We start from the raw sequence: 16,508 nt of genomic DNA, 5'->3' as shown, positions 1-16,508 counted from the left end.
GTGTGTTAACTACATTAGCTCAGTTGGTAAAGGGACAGACTTTGAATCATCTTAAGAAGAGCGAACTTAGCAGGCGTTCGAGGCTCGTTATAAACTTTTCCGTTGCTTAATTTTTATTTTGGGGTTTGAGCTTTTCTTGATAAATTTAATATTTGTTTTTCATTTTGTTTCTTTATTGTTTCTTATTTGCTTTATTTTGTTTTGTTTTTTCTTTTCTTTTTTTCTTCTTTCTTACTTTTTTGTTCTATTCATACTGGGGTCATGGGTTATTTATTCAAAACATACCTATATACGAACAATTCAACCTGCAAATGTATGTCTGAACCCCATTAGCTCAGTTTGGAAAACGCCGGACTTCGAGACTCGATGAAGTTCAAATCTGTTCAGTATTTCACTATTTAGATTTTTTTTTCTCTGCCATGTTTGTTTTACAGGTCTTTTTTTTAACTACGAATATAGGCCTACATTTGACAATTCTTGAACGGTTTTTTTGTGGGCTTTTTATTTATTTATTTATTTATTTATTTTTACCAAAGGAACAATTAGAGATCAGTTGGATTAAAAGTGGAGTGGTTACATAACTCCTTGGTAACTGGATCACGCACCTTTTTGATGGCAAATTTCGTGTCTAAAGGCCGGCTTACACGATGCAATTTTCCATGCAATTGCCTGTTGCACAGACCTTGGAAAAAGATTGCTCCGTGTATTTTGAATTTGCAAGGAATTAATCCCCAAGCATCAGGCAAATTAATCCCCCGAGCAACAGGCAAAAAGGTAGAGACATGCTCTACTTTCAAGGTTGTTGCATGCAATCTAACCTCCTTCAGCCAATCAGCTGGGTGAACACCGGCTGGTCACTGCATTCATTTGGGAATGTGTAGGGACCAGCTTGATTCACCATCCACAACATGATAAATGTGTGCACATGCTACATTATAATACACTTGTAGGCCTATGTTGTTGGTGGTGGTGGTGTTTAGCCCTTTTGATCTTAGTTTTCCTTAGCCTTTTATTTATGGAAAATTGTATAGATATACAGGAGAGGATGGCAATCTTTTGCTATCAGGACAACACATGAGCCATTTTGATATTAATACGAAAATCATTAACCACTACTTATGTTTTGAGTATATCCCAAACCTATGGCCACGCTCAAGGAATTGCAAGGCCGAACATTGCTTCGTCTATTTTGATCAATTGCACAGCTTCATGGTCAGTGAGCACATAATCTCACCCACTAAGTAATGGGCCTTGCAATGGAAATTTCATCGTGTAAGCACACCTTAATAGACAAAGTGATAATCGGATTACACGTAACACTTCGCTGGCGAATAATTGGATCAACTTTAAAAATTTCACCCCTACATCCAATTTCATGCATTCCAACACCCATGCTACACCTCAATGGCAGACATAGCTTGCTGGGACACAATAGAACAATAAATGGCGTTGAATGCCATAGACTTTGTGTTGCGATCATATCGATCGTGGTGCAGAACTCAAAAGCGTGATCCAGCTGACAGTGATAATCGGATTACACGTAACATTTCCCCATGATTTCCCTTGCGAATTGTTACGCATAGTCGTGCTAAAAGTCGGTCGATACATGTTGAACTCAGCACAATTCAGAAATACGCCTTTTTGCTTTGAAAATTCTCGGTCAAATAAAAAACTTTTTTTTTTTCAGTAATGTTGAATAAAAAATGTTGAATAAAAACATAGTTCTTGGATATACATTCGAAAAAATTCCGGTGTTAAAATTAGGCACGAAATTATTTCCTGTTTGATTTTGACAGGACTCAGCTTCACCTAGACTGCGGAACTTAGTCCTCAATGATAGTCAGTCATTTATCTTTTGGTCGTTATATGACTATCATTTGAGGAGTATGATACATCTTCCGAGGAGCAATTTCAGACAATTGCTTGGGATTACTGGGGCAGAGGTTAATTGAATCCTTTCATGACCACTGATGCATAGTCAAGTCTGACAAGGACACTCGGCACGAATAGAGAGACCATGTCACTCTCGATAAAAGAATGCATGCATGTCAAAGGTCATGCGACACCAATTGGTGTTTGTTATGCTCCTTGAAACATGTACAGTAGGTCAGGGATATAAAGGGATAGGCATCGTAGCTATTACGTAACACACCGAATGATGTAGTTTAACTCTAGACAATAGGCGCCATATTGCAGGAGGGTTAGAGTTCATAGAGGAAACGTTAAGGGTGCATGCCACTAAATCCGCGTGTGAAGCGGTTTCCGGTAAAAGTTTATCACGACTATAGTCCCAACTTTGCATAAAAAATGTCATCAGCTGGACGGGTCCTTAAAGAACTTGAGGAAAATTACCCTCGATTAGAAAAAAGCGAGGGCAATAAATCTTCTTTCCCTGGTCTTATTTTTACATACCACTGTCAGCAGGAGGGCTCCCAGCTCCAACCAAACCATGAGAAATAACCCTTTCCCTTCTTCCCTGGACCTCTGTGCAACTCAGTGGTATACACTCAGTAGGCGTATGTAGTAAAGTTCAACATTGTTATTCAATATGCAGAGGTCAATTTCTTATCTAGAAAGTTATTCTTTCTTTTAATATTTTCTTTTAAGATGGTTCTTTCTCTTAATAATATTTTCTAAACCTTTATTCTGTATGCAGTAGTAAAAATTTTACCTTGGTTAATGTTGAATCTTGATGAATTCTTGAGCATGCAAGGAGTTAATAGACTGCCCAGGGCAGTTTTTGTCTGCCTGACCATATTTTATCCTATTTTATTTTTACTTATTTTTACTTCATAAATTTTCCTCATGTGATTATATGAAAATAATTTAAGCTGTTGTTTTAGTCCAAACTGCAAAGAATCAATTTGAAATACCAACAGAAACATATAACAATGATAACCAGAGTCTAGAACAAAGTAAAACTTGTAGTGAACATAGCTTGGTGCAAAACCCATTATAAAATTTTTTTCTGGAAGTGTAGCGGAAGAAAGTAACCCAGCACTGAATTGCCGGAGGGCATATAGTATGGTGACCCAAGTCCAGTTGGTTATGATGACAGGTGGACCACTATGCCCATGGCAATTGCCATGGCAACTAGCTGTCACAGCTGAAAATAGCTGGAAAAAGCATGCATTGAAAACTTTTAAGGACATGTAGACGTTATGTGCAAAATCGGTACAATATTAACAATTTTAGTGTTGCAAATCGTGTTTTGCTAGAACTTGTGAATGTGATCTCTACTAATTTGAACAGAAAACGCGAAAATTTGAGTGATGTTTACGATGATGAGCGCATGAACACACGAGGTCAAAACGCGGTTAGCAGTCGGACGTAAACACGGCAAAATCGGGTCTTTTTATATAGCGCTATTTTTCTCAAAAAGTAGACCTAAAATATGGTGTCATTTTCAGATATGTTATGCAGAATTTTGTTCTGATTAAGATGATATCAAATATATATTTCAAAGTAAGACGTAACTCGACTTATAGCCTAAAACGTGACCCCTATTTTGCACGTAAAGTCTATGGAAAGCTATTTTGTGGCATGTACCCTTAAAGGTTAGTAGATTAGGTCACCCAGGCACATCACTAATGTGTTTCACGAGTTGTAATACCGACAGGTAAAAACATTGATTTTGTAAAATTCTCCCGATTTTTAAAATTACTAAATAAGGTTAGTACTTCAAACCATTCTTTGATGAATCTATGCAATATGACGGTAATTTTGAAACATCTAAGAATCAATCTTAAACATCTTCATGATATTCATTTTTTGCGCATGGTCAAAGCATGCTCTTGCGCTATCCACAGACTATCCGGTGGAAACTTCAAAGCAACGATCATGCGTTAATATTTACAAAATGGCGAATGATGTAGTTTAACTCGAACAATAGCGTGACCGGCGTGACGTAGTTTTTGGCATTGTTCCTATATGCACTTTCACCCTCCTGAGTAGGTCTATGTCTGGTTCCCTTCATTGTAATGTCCTTCCATACTTCTCCAACCCACTTGGTGATCAGAATTCGTCTTTGGCTTGCTGTTATGTCATTGTTGGCGTATTTTTGGCCATTCAATCACGGACTGGAAACAGATTATTGATAGCTATTGTCAAGCTATTGTTATCAGATTATCTTTTCGCCCTTCGATTGTATGCGAGTTGCGCCGAGAGCGCTATGTTTGAATTTTATTATTTACTCATGTTGCCCTACTAAATATAAAAAAACATCAAAATATTCCAATATCTTTTTTAAGTTATGTAAAATTGTGTAAAATGCCTATCCTTTGTCGAACACAATTTCTGTGTAGCATGGAAAATCATTTACATAGGATTTTGAAGACAAAATGTGATAATTTTGTGGAGATACAGAATGCTAGAACAAACAAAATTATATTTTTCTGGAATGTGTACACCGTACGCTTGGTATTCCTACTGATTTCGATACTGAAATAATTCTTAAGATGATGTTCTTTGAAGATTTATGTTAGCATTTCTAGAGTCTGTCATTATAGGCAAACATGTAGGCTCATTTCGCAATGTACAAGACAAGTCACGCGCTGTGTTGTAACTGTGCTTGGATTCGTACCAGGGTCTATTGATCAACGTATTATTCATGCTTGCTCATCTGAGGATAATTTGTAAACCAGCAACTCGCATGGTAGAATGGGTGGAAGCCGTTTCCAGTCCCTCCATATAGAGGCCTTGCATGTGACGTATCATCCCGTAAATATGGCGGACTACTCAAATGCATTCAACAAAAGCATGATTGCAATCTACCGTAGCAGTTCGTCTCACACACATAACCCTGCACTACGATCAAATAGGTTGATGACAACATTTGATTGAATGGACTGCACTCCGCTATAACTACGGTGAAGGACACCGGTTCAAATCCTTTGTCTGGAGCCAATCGATAATTTCATGCAGGGCCTCTATACAAGGTCCCTGATTGATTCAATAAAGCACACAATGTAACAGGCACAATTGAATCGGGCGGGATTTTACATGTTACACAATGAGCGTGTTTATAGTGAGACAATCTTTCCGTTATTTAGCTAAACTACCGCGTAGTCTAGATTTGCAATGGTTAGTAAAACATAAACAAATATAGACTGCGTGGCAGTCCAGCTAAATACCGCATAATCTGGCTCACTATAAACACGCCCTTTGTTTGTTATTTTTCGTATTGCACAAAATCATAAAAGTATAATGGATAAGGTTAAAATTATAAAATGCAAAATATTTCTTTGCGGTTAAAAAGCATGTCCATATCACGTTTAAGTCGCGGTTATTGTGTCCTTCTTGATGTAAAACGAAGTCAGTATTTTGAAATAGACCGCGGAACTCAGTCTTCAATGATAGTCATTTGATAGAAGGAACCATCATCAGAGCCTTTGAAAATATGGAATTTATGTAGCGTGTAATGGCAAAGAGGACCATGACCACCTCATTAACATTGAGGGCATACCCAACTACATTGTTGAATAAATAGCCCATGACCCCAGTATGAATAGAACAAAAAAAGAAAGAAAGGAGAAAAAGAAAAGAAAAGAAAAAACAAAACCAAATAAAGCAAATAAGAAACAATAAAGAAACAAAATGAAAAACAAAGCAAAAACAGATTAAATTTATCAAGAAAAGCTCAAACCCCGAAATAAAAATTAAACAACGGAAAAGTTTATAACGAGCCTCGAACTCCTGCTCAGTTCGCTCTTCTTAAGATGATTTAAATTCTGTCGCTTTACCAACTGAGCTAATGTAGTTAACACACAAATTTGTAGGTTTAATTGTTCGTATATAGCTATGTGTATCGATGATTTGCTCAAAACCCTTTACACTTTTGTCACTTTTGTGGATGGCGCTGTTCATTTTTTTTCGTTTTTGCACGTTTTCAAAAGCCCTCGATAGAAGGCACATGTGCTAACTATCGAGTGAATACGGTAGTCAACACAAGTTACGCCGTAGGTCTGTACATGGCAGATGTAGCTTGGCGGCCTCAGGGAGCAGGTCATCAGCTGGGGGACCCAGAAGAAAATGGTTTACCTGATAACGGTATTCTTATGATAAGTGTTGTACTTGGCGGGGCCAGCCTTATCGAAGGGTTAAATGCTTAACAGATTTCTACCGCCTTTCAACAGTGAAGAGATACATTGGAAGTTCCATTTTACTCAAGACGCTCATGTCCAGATCAATTTATATAATTTTTGCTTTTAATAATAAGAATACCATGTACAGAAGCCACTCAGTTTTTATACGCTTTCAAGTTTTTGTGTGTGTTAATACCAAAATTTACAACTCATCGCCATGATGTATGTGATCTCATGATATGAAATTTTGTTCAAACCTGATTTAATGGTATTGTAATGTTTACGCAAATCCCAACTTACTAGTAACCTAATAATGAAATCAGACAAAGTCATTGCGTTCGTCATGTCAACAGAATTAACATATGACACATTGAAGCTGCGAGATTACTTGGTGTTACCTACTCAAGGTATTACATTTCACATTGAAGCTACCAGATGAACGTGCTATCTACTGAAGATAGCACACGTTATATTGAAGCTACCAATTTAACGTGCTATAGCACGTCACATTGAAGCTACCAGATGAACGTGTTATCTACTGAAGATAGCACACGTCATATTGAAGCTACCAATTTAACGTGCTATAGCACGTCACATTGAAGCTACCAGATGAATGTGCTATCTACTGAAGATAGCACACGTCACATTAAAGCTACCAGATGAACGTGTTATCTACTGAAGATAGCACACGTCATATTGAAGCTACCAGATGAACGTGTTATCTACTGAAGATAACACACGTAACATTAAAGCTACCAGATGGACGTGTTATCTACTGAAGATAACACACGTCACATTGAAGCTATCGGTTGAACGTGATATCTACTGAAGATAGCACACGTCACATTGAAGCTATCGGTTGAACGTGTTATCTACTGAAGATAGCACGTCACATTGAAGCTATCGGTTGAACGTGTTATATACTGAAGATAGCACACGTCACATTGAAGCTATCAGATGAACGTGATATCTACTGAAGATAGCACACGTCACATTGAAGCTATCGGTTGAACGTGTCATCTAATGAAGATAGCACACGTCACATTGAAGCTATCAGATGAATGTGTTATCTACTGAAGATAACACACGTCACATTGAAGCTATCGGTTGAACGTGTTATCTAATGAAGATAGCACACGTCACATTGAAGCTATCAGATGAATGTGCTATCTACTGAAGATATCACACGTCACATTGAAGCTACCAGATGAACGTGATATCTACTGAAGATAGCACACGTCACATTGAAGCTATCGGTTGAACGTGTTATCTAATGAAGATAGCACACGTCACATTGAAGCTACCAGATGAACGTGTTATCTACTGAAGATAGCACACGTCACATTGAAGCTACCAGATGAACGTGATATCTACTGAAGATAGCACACGTCACATTGAAGCTATCGGTTGAACGTGTTATCTAATGAAGATAGCACACGTCACATTGAAGCTATCAGATGAATGTGTTATCTACTGAAGATAACACACGTCACATTGAAGCTATCGGTTGAACGTGTTATCTACTGAAGATAGCACACGTCACATTGAAGCTACCAGATGAACGTGTTATCTACTGAACATAGCACACGTCACATTGAAGCTATCGGTTGAACGTGATATCTAATGAAGATAGCACACGTCACATTGAAGCTACCAGATGAACGTGTTATCTACTGAAGATAGCACACGTCACATTGAAGCTACCAGATGAACGTGATATCTACTGAAGATAGCACACGTCACATTGAAGCTATCGGTTGAACGTGTTATCTACTGAAGATAGCACACGTCACATTGAAGCTATCGGTTGAACGTGTTATCTAATGAAGATAGCACACGTCACATTGAAGCTATCAGATGAATGTGTTATCTACTGAAGATAACACACGTCACATTGAAGCTATCGGTTGAACGTGTTATCTAATGAAGATAGCACACGTCACATTGAAGCTATCAGATTAATGTGTTATCTACAGAAGATATCACACGTCACATTGAAGCTACCAGATGAACGTGATATCTACTGAAGATAGCACACGTCACATTGAAGCTACCAGATGAATGTGTTATCTACTGAAGATAGCACACGTCACATTGAAGCTATCGGTTGAACGTGTTATCTACTGAACATAGCACACGTCACATTGAAGCTATCGGTTGAACGTGATATCTAATGAAGATAGCACACGTCACATTGAAGCTACCAGATGAACGTGTTATCTACTGAAGATAGCACACGTCACATTGAAGCTACCAGATGAATGTGTTATCTACTGAAGATAGCACACGTCACATTGAAGCTATCGGTTGAACGTGATATCTACTGAAGATAGCACACGTCACATTGAAGCTATCGGTTGAACGTGTTATCTACTGAAGATAGCACACGTCACATTGAAGCTATCGGTTGAACGTGTTATCTAATGAAGATAGCACACGTCACATTGAAGCTATCAGATGAATGTGTTATCTACTGAAGATAGCACACGTCACATTGAAGCTATCGGTTGAACGTGTTATCTAATGAAGATAGCACACGTCACATTGAAGCTATCAGATGAATGTGTTATCTACAGAAGATAGCACACGTCACATTGAAGCTATCGGTTGAACATGTTAACTACTGAAGATAGCGCACGTCACATTGAAGCTAACAGATGAACGTGCTATCTACTCAATTCAATTCAATCCAGATGAATGTTCGATCTACTGAAGATAGCACATGTAACATTGAAGATACCAGATGAATGTGCTATCTACTGAAGATAGTACACGTCATATGAAGCTACCAGATAAACGTGTTATCTACTGAAGATAGCACACGTAACATTGAAGCTACCAGATGGACGTGTTATCTACAGAAGATAGCACACGTAACATTAAAGCTACCAGATGAACGTGCTACCTACTGAAGATAGCACACATCACATTGAAGCTACCAGATGAATGTACTATCTACTAAAGATAGTACACGTCATATGAAGCTACCAGATAAACGTGTTATCTACTGAAGATAGCACACGTCACATTGAAGCTACCAGATGGACGTGTTATCTACAGAAGATAGCACACGTCATATTAAAGCTACCAGATGGACGTGTTATCTACAGAAGATAGCACACGTCATATTAAAGCTACCAGATAAATGTGCTATTTAATGAAGGTAACACGTCATGTTATGACATAACAAGTGGTTTGAACATAAACTGGTCAATAATATAGGGGCCTACATGCCGTACGTACACCTTCAATCGGGAGGGACAAATGAAGTCAGAAGTTCTACTATCGGTAACCGATATTATCATATCACTTATTGGAATGTCATATTCAACAACCAAATCTGTAAGTCTTTTACTAAATTATACCACCTGTCAAGATCAGATGTGAGGATGTCTATTTTCAACCCAGATAATAGACTATTATAGTAGCACCATTTTAATACTTTCAACCAACTGACAATTGGAAAGGGTATTCACAACAGAATTTGGAGCATCAGAGATGAGCAAGACAATGAAACTTGATAAAAACAGAAATATACTAAAACCTAGAAAAGTTCAGGTTCAAAATTATTTGTTTTCATCTCAATAATTCATATCAATGTAATAAAAAAAAGGAAAATGCAATATAAAGAACACTTCATGATATTACTAAGATAAACCATGAGATGTGAATGCCGTAAAGCGTGAAGTTTGTGGCACCAAATCTGAAGATGGAAATTTAACTTCCACGACAATTTTAACGGGTAAAATGATATCACGTGGCCGAAATAATGCAAAGAAATATATCGAGAATTGAGACAAAGCAAATCATCTGATAGAAGCTAATGATTAAGTGTATGATGGTTGTTAAAAAGAATGAAAATGGGAAAATGCCCTTTTTCACGTCCATTTTCCTTTAAATAATAGTTTTGACAATTCTTATTCAGTGTTTAATCAAACCAAAGAGCAATGCTCTTTTAAATTGCACACAAGAGGGCGTAAACAGAACTTCAACAGCAACGTGCTGGCAACGTGTCATTGATAATAATCATGATAATGCCGCGTGTCTAATTATTAACTTTTTTTACGATTTATTTATAATGTAGGCCCTATTATGAGACCATGTTAGTGTTACAATTTGATTTATTGTTTTATTTATTGTTTTAAGCGAGACCGATGGCAGGAGCTATGATTTTCCATGTTTTAGCCATTTGACTAAAAAGCTGCAATGTAGGCCTACTTCTTATTAATACATTGCTCTTAACAGGGAATTACTACTTTACAATTAGTCAAGGAAACCAATAATCACATGATATTTTCATAGGTCTTGTGGTTCTTGAGTTAAAAGTCCAATGTATCAAAACTTAGTTTTGGGCGTTTCCCCAACCTGTGAAAAAGCATGTACAAGTGGCAGAAATTAATATAAAGCCTTGGAAACTCGTTTATATCAATTCCATTTCACTTGTGTTTCAGCTTTATTTGTCTCATTATGCTAGGTCCGGTCATATTAGCCCCCTATCCGCCTTAAGGGCTCTGGTAGCAACGTTTGGACAGTTGGAGGGGGGGGGGATGAGAGCACATCAGACATATCTAATTGCATTCTGAATACGAAGAATGTCCTTCTGATAATAAATAAGTTTGATTTTTTGAAATTCGCGATTTAACACACATTGATATTGATATTTTTGATATTTATCAGTCCTCGAAGTAAACTTCATATCTAATGATATGTACTTAAAAGTGTATGTAGCTGAGATGCAAAGTCGACGATCAATTGAAAATGTTGACCTTTCGTATTGAAGATATGGATCCCCCCCCCAAAAAAAAAAAAAATCACAAGGTCTTTTATTGAAAAACACGTATAATTATCTTCATTATAGGTCAAAATGTTCAATTGGTCGTCGGATTTTTATCCCAGCTATATACATAAGTACATTAGATTTATAAAGTTTACTTTGAGGACTCTTAAATATAAAAAAATGAGAAAATATCAAATTTTAATAATTTGTCATAAAATTTGTATTATATCGCGAATTTTAAAAAAATATCAAAATTATTTGATATCAGAAGGACATTCCTCGTATTCAGAATGCAATTCGATATGCCTTGGGTACTCTCAGCTCCCACAAAAAATACTGTGCAAATGTTAATATCCGATTCCTTGAGCATAAAATATTAGCATTTTCATCATTTTGGTGGTATGTGTATGAAGAGAACCAAATAATCATTATTTGAAAAAGGACAATTTTCTGGAATTTTTAAAAATGCGATTCGGTATTAATTTGTAGGCTTGGAGTGGGTTGTTCGGGCCCGTAGAACAGGATTTCTTAACTGTTTAAGTAAGATAATTTGTTGCACACGTTAAATTTAGTTGAAATCAAAACACATAGGAAATTGTATTGTTTTTAAAATGATAACTTCAATTTTGCTTTTTATTAAATCTTAAAATGCTATATTGTATTTACACACTGGACAATTAAAATACATGCATATAAAAATAAAACGGGAACAAATTCTAAAAACAAACTTAATACAATATGGAGTCATAAATTATCAAAATTCAGTATAAAAATTATATAATTTTGCCTACATTAATGGGAAATCCCAATAATTCCAGTGGAAGTGAATACACACATGGGGAAATGAAATTTGAAAGAACAGACAGATCCCACCAGAGGTAACACATTGCATGCATCGGCAGGTATGTGCTGGTCATTTTGCAGTAGATACTCTGTTAAAATTTCCGAGCTATAACACAGATATCACGCGCCAATCTACAGTAGATAGCACTACCACTCGAACTAATAAAGTGTAAAGTGTTTTTTGTTTTTACGCAAAACTGTCATAACCACGTATGATTATTATATAGCTACCCAAAAAGAAGGTAAATTTTTTTGGTAAAAATTAAAAAGTTACGTGACAGTCCTTTAGTTCTTGGATTTTCTGATGGCATCAGCAATCCATCTAGTAAACCTCGGATCACTGCGTAGTTCACTAATGCCCTGTACAACTTGATAAAACACACTAGATCTCCGCTCAAAATCACTTTGTCTCGCTTTGATACTCTCAAGATCCGTTGCTGGTCTCCTGCATGAAGTCCGTGGCAAACTTCGACCATGAAGTCTTTGATGCAACTCTGGCACGACGTGAAATAAACCACGCAGCATACGGATGCAATGGTCTAGTTGGTGTTCAGCGTCTTTTAGGAAACGTAATCGCAAATCAGTATGACGACGTCTTTCATGATCTTGTATGATGGTGCTATCTTTATCATCTGGGGATTTAGAAGAGTCAAGAAATACACTATCAGAGTCGGTCTTTGTGGTCTTGGCTGGTTTAGCACAGATATCAAAGGCAGTGATTGGTGTCTTCGGTGCGACGCAAGACTCTGTTTGCTGACTTTTATCAACTGTTATTGTCCGTATCAATGTTATGTCGTGGTTCGATGGCGGCGGACATTTATCACCGCCATTGCTTGTCTCGATTATTGTTATTTCATGGTCCGATGATGGCTGACAATTATCACCGCTATTGTTTGTTGCTGTCTCGATTAATATTACGTCATCACCCGATGTTGATGGTGAACTTTGCAGTGATTCTGTTTCTTCAGATTGTCTACTTTTTGTATTGTCCGAAGTCCGAGACGACGAACTCTGCACTGATTCCGTTCCTTCAGAGTTTTTTCTTTTTGATTTCCGTTTTTGTGGCATGCGATTAGCAAAGTAGTCTTCTGATTTGGTTCTTATTCGTTCGGTATCTAGGTCTGCAAATTTGAAAATAAATCGAATAATTTTTATTTTGATGGATCTTCATGGAAACAAATGACACGTAAATTATGATCATGACGGCAGCCAAAGTATTATCAATAGAGAGATTGCGATTTCCAAACGTACACTCATAGAAATGACTTGTTCGCCTTGTTGGTGCAATTCAAAAGGAGTAAGTTTGGGCAACTCAAAAATAGTGTAAAAGTTGCCAAAACAAAATTCATTTTAGTTATCCGAACTTAAAAAATGCTGAAAAAGCTCAAAAAGTTCCGTCAACTAATCAACTTTGTTGGCATTACTTAACAAGTTGATGTAAGTCGTTGCGTCAACTTTTTAAGTAATGCCAACTTCTGAATTCAAGTTCAGGGAACTTAGAAAAATAAACAAGGTTCAAAGAACCAATTAGTTGAGTTATTGTAACTCAACATGTAAGTTGATGTAACTCGTTCATAAGTTGATGTAAGTCGTTGCGTCAACTTTTTAAGTAATGCCAACTTCTGAATTCAAGTTCAGGGAACTTAGAAAATAAACAAGGTTCAAAGAACCAATTAGTTGAGTTATTGTAACTCAACATGTAAGTTGATGTAACTCGTTCATATTAAGTTACTGGTACTTATTGTTTTGAGTTATTCCAATTTGGTACTTTGTTACTTAATTCACGTAATTGGATAATTTTCTGCACAATTAGCAGTACAGTATTCAAATATTTATTTTTGTAATCAGTGCAAAATTTTGTATAGCACACCTCTAGAAAATTATGCTAACCTAGGCTAGTTTCATTTTCTGAGTTGTAACAACTCAATAAAGTAAGTGCAAATGAGTGCGACCAACATACCCGTAATGATACCGAGTCAGCGTTACTCAAAATTGTACGCGTTGGCATTACTCGGAAAGTTGACGCAACGACTTACATCAACTTACTGCACAATTTCTATGAGTGTAGTATCGAACGCCTAATCTATTCAAAATCCCGTCACAGGAGAGCGACTTTGAATAGATTGCACGGACGTTTGATACGTACTCGTAGGTTTGGAAATCGCAATCTTCTTCGTTATACTGCTTAACTTCCCAGCGAAGAGATAACACAATCTCTCTATGAGCAAACTATATTCTTCAAGAACCTTCGTTTACTATCCCGTTTTCTCTCTTTGTATCTACCCGTCACCTCCGTCCTTCAGGCCACATGGAATTAAAGTTTTGGTTCTCGATTGGAGGAGTTTTATGAATTGATGAAGGTAAGTGGTTTTTGTCTTTCTTATGCAAAATTACTTTTAATAGTCTTCGGTCATTTCCAACAGTGCTCGAGGAAAACGAGGAGGACTGTTTTCAAATGTAAGATTCTGAGGAATAAACCTCATAGAATACCACAAAAAGACTTGAAAGTGATCCTTGTTCTCTAAAGCTACTTACCTGCATGAAGTTTTCCTAAGCATCCCAAAGTCAAAACTAACGCATCCCTCAGTGGTCGTGTCGTCATGGTTTAGGCTACACAATTGCAAAGTCATTGTGCAGTACAAGAAGGGTTATACCGCCATCTAAAATGTAACTTACGATACTACCAGTTGCAGCGTACAATATATACAATTACGTGTCTTCTCACCTGCTGCAAGACTTGTGATCCTTGCCATGTAATAAGTTGAGTTCTTTCCTCGTCCCCACATAACCAACACATCTTTCCCTACACGTAAATCATTCCGTACACCCACATAGTCGGCAATAATCTGGTGTCGTCGTGCTAAGGAATACTTCCCGTAGTCTTTCTCTGGCTCCAACCACATCACTTCAATAAGTTGACTTTTGTCCGGTGTTGACATAGTACAATCGGTCTGTGCGCTGAAAGATCCCGTTTAAACTTTTACTCTTGTCCAAATTTACAGCTATACACATGAAATTCTGAGGTTGTGTACGGGGAAGTGATACCACGAAGCTTGTATGCGGACAAGTCCAGAAATGCTGGTGAATTACATCCAGCACGGGGCTTGAGACGACAGAAAGCCCAATTGATTTACGCGAATGGGATGAATTATGTTTTCACACGTTTTCAGCAAGCATCAATTGATCAATACCCAAGTATTTATTTATGTCAACTTTTCTTTCTCTACATAATCTCATGCCTTCTTGAAATCACAAAATACTCGATTGGGCAGGCGTGTTCACTAATGCTCGCTAAATAATACTCTTTCAGCAGTTCAGTGCTATAAAAAAATCTCATGATCTTGATAAAGGAAAAATATTTGGTTATGTAAATCATAAAAAGACCTGCTTAAATCCACTAACGGCGTAACTCAGCTATCTTCCAAAGACACGTGAAAGGAAACGCTTTCAAACTGTATGTAAACTTCATTCAATATGGTGCTTCCGCATGTAAAACGACTCTTGTGACAGATTCAAATGCATTGATAGGACCTTCGTTTCTTTGATCTGAGACGTCATTTGAACCGCGTTTATAATTGATTATTCTTAAATTATATACATTGTAATATAAAAACATTCCCCGGGAAACATTCACCTCTGTCAAAACTTTCCTTTATTTGTCGATCGCCTGAAATAGGTATTGTGCGTGTAGTTCCTACTGAAGATAACACACACATAGCACTATAGCAATAATTGAAACATGAGAGATATCTACTGAAGATAGCACACATCGCATTATACTAGCTATGGAGACATGAGAGCGATCTACTGAAGATATCACGCATTGCACATAGCTATGAGAGAGGAGAGCTATACTGAAGATATCACACATCACATTTTAGCCATAAGACATGAGAGCTATCTACTGAAGATAACAAACATCGCAATATAGCTATGAAAGAGGAGAGCTATATCTACTGAAGATAGCACACATCACATTTTAGCCATAAGACATGAGAGCTATCTACTGAAGATAGCACACATCGCATTATAACTATGAGACAGAAGCGCTATTACTGAAGCTAACACACATTATACAATAACTATTATAGTTATCAAAATATCATGTAACTCACTCACATATCTTCCAAATACACGTGAAAGGGCACGCTTTCAAACTGTATAATTATGTAATCTTTATTCAAATTGGGGCCGCGGGTCTGCTACACGACTCTTGCGACAGATTCAAATGCATTGGTAGAACCTTCGTTTCTTTGATCTGAGACGTCATTTGAACCGCGTTTATAATTGATTATTCTAAAATATATACATTGTAATATAAAAACATTCACCTCTGTCAAAACTTTTCTTTATTTGTCGATCGCCTGAAATAGTTATTGTGCGTGTAGTTCCTACTGAAGATAACACACACATAGCACTATAGCAATTGAAACATGAGAGCTATCTACTGAAGATAGCACACATCGCATTATACTAGCTATGGAGACATGAGAGCGATCTACTGAAGATAGCCCGCATTGCGCTCATAGCTATGAGAGAGGAGAGCTATACTGAAGATATCACACATCACATTTTAGCCATAAGACATGCGAGCTATCTACTGAAGATAACACACATCGCATTATAGCTATGAGAGGAGAGCTATCTACTGAAGATAACACACATCACATTTTAGCCATAAGACATGCGAGATTATATATATCAAACCGCATTTATTAACATTTGCGAAACATCAAAAATACATGAAATACACAAGAATAAAAATATTAATTACACAACAGAGATATTAAACCTAGGACAACTTG

At 37.0% G+C, this 16,508-nt stretch overlaps 1 protein-coding gene across 1 annotated transcript; it reads right to left on the bottom strand.

The window, feature by feature from the left end:
• Positions 1-11,929: 11,929 nt before the first annotated feature.
• Positions 11,930-14,686, bottom strand: LOC140149914 (uncharacterized). Its single transcript, XM_072171928.1, has 2 exons — positions 14,429-14,686; positions 11,930-12,824 (listed from the first exon to the last, which is right to left on the bottom strand). Exons 1-2 carry the CDS (start codon positions 14,640-14,642, stop codon positions 11,989-11,991), a joined length of 1,050 nt encoding a protein of 349 aa, XP_072028029.1. The 5' UTR covers positions 14,643-14,686; the 3' UTR covers positions 11,930-11,988.
• Between the last annotated feature and the right edge of the window lie 1,822 nt (positions 14,687-16,508).

The sequence above is a fragment of the Amphiura filiformis genome, chromosome 4, assembly GCF_039555335.1.
Source record: "Amphiura filiformis chromosome 4, Afil_fr2py, whole genome shotgun sequence".
Lineage (NCBI taxonomy): Eukaryota > Metazoa > Echinodermata > Ophiuroidea > Amphilepidida > Amphiuridae > Amphiura > Amphiura filiformis.
Note: the sequence above shows the minus strand (reverse complement) of the source record. Positions and strands in the feature narration are given on the sequence as shown.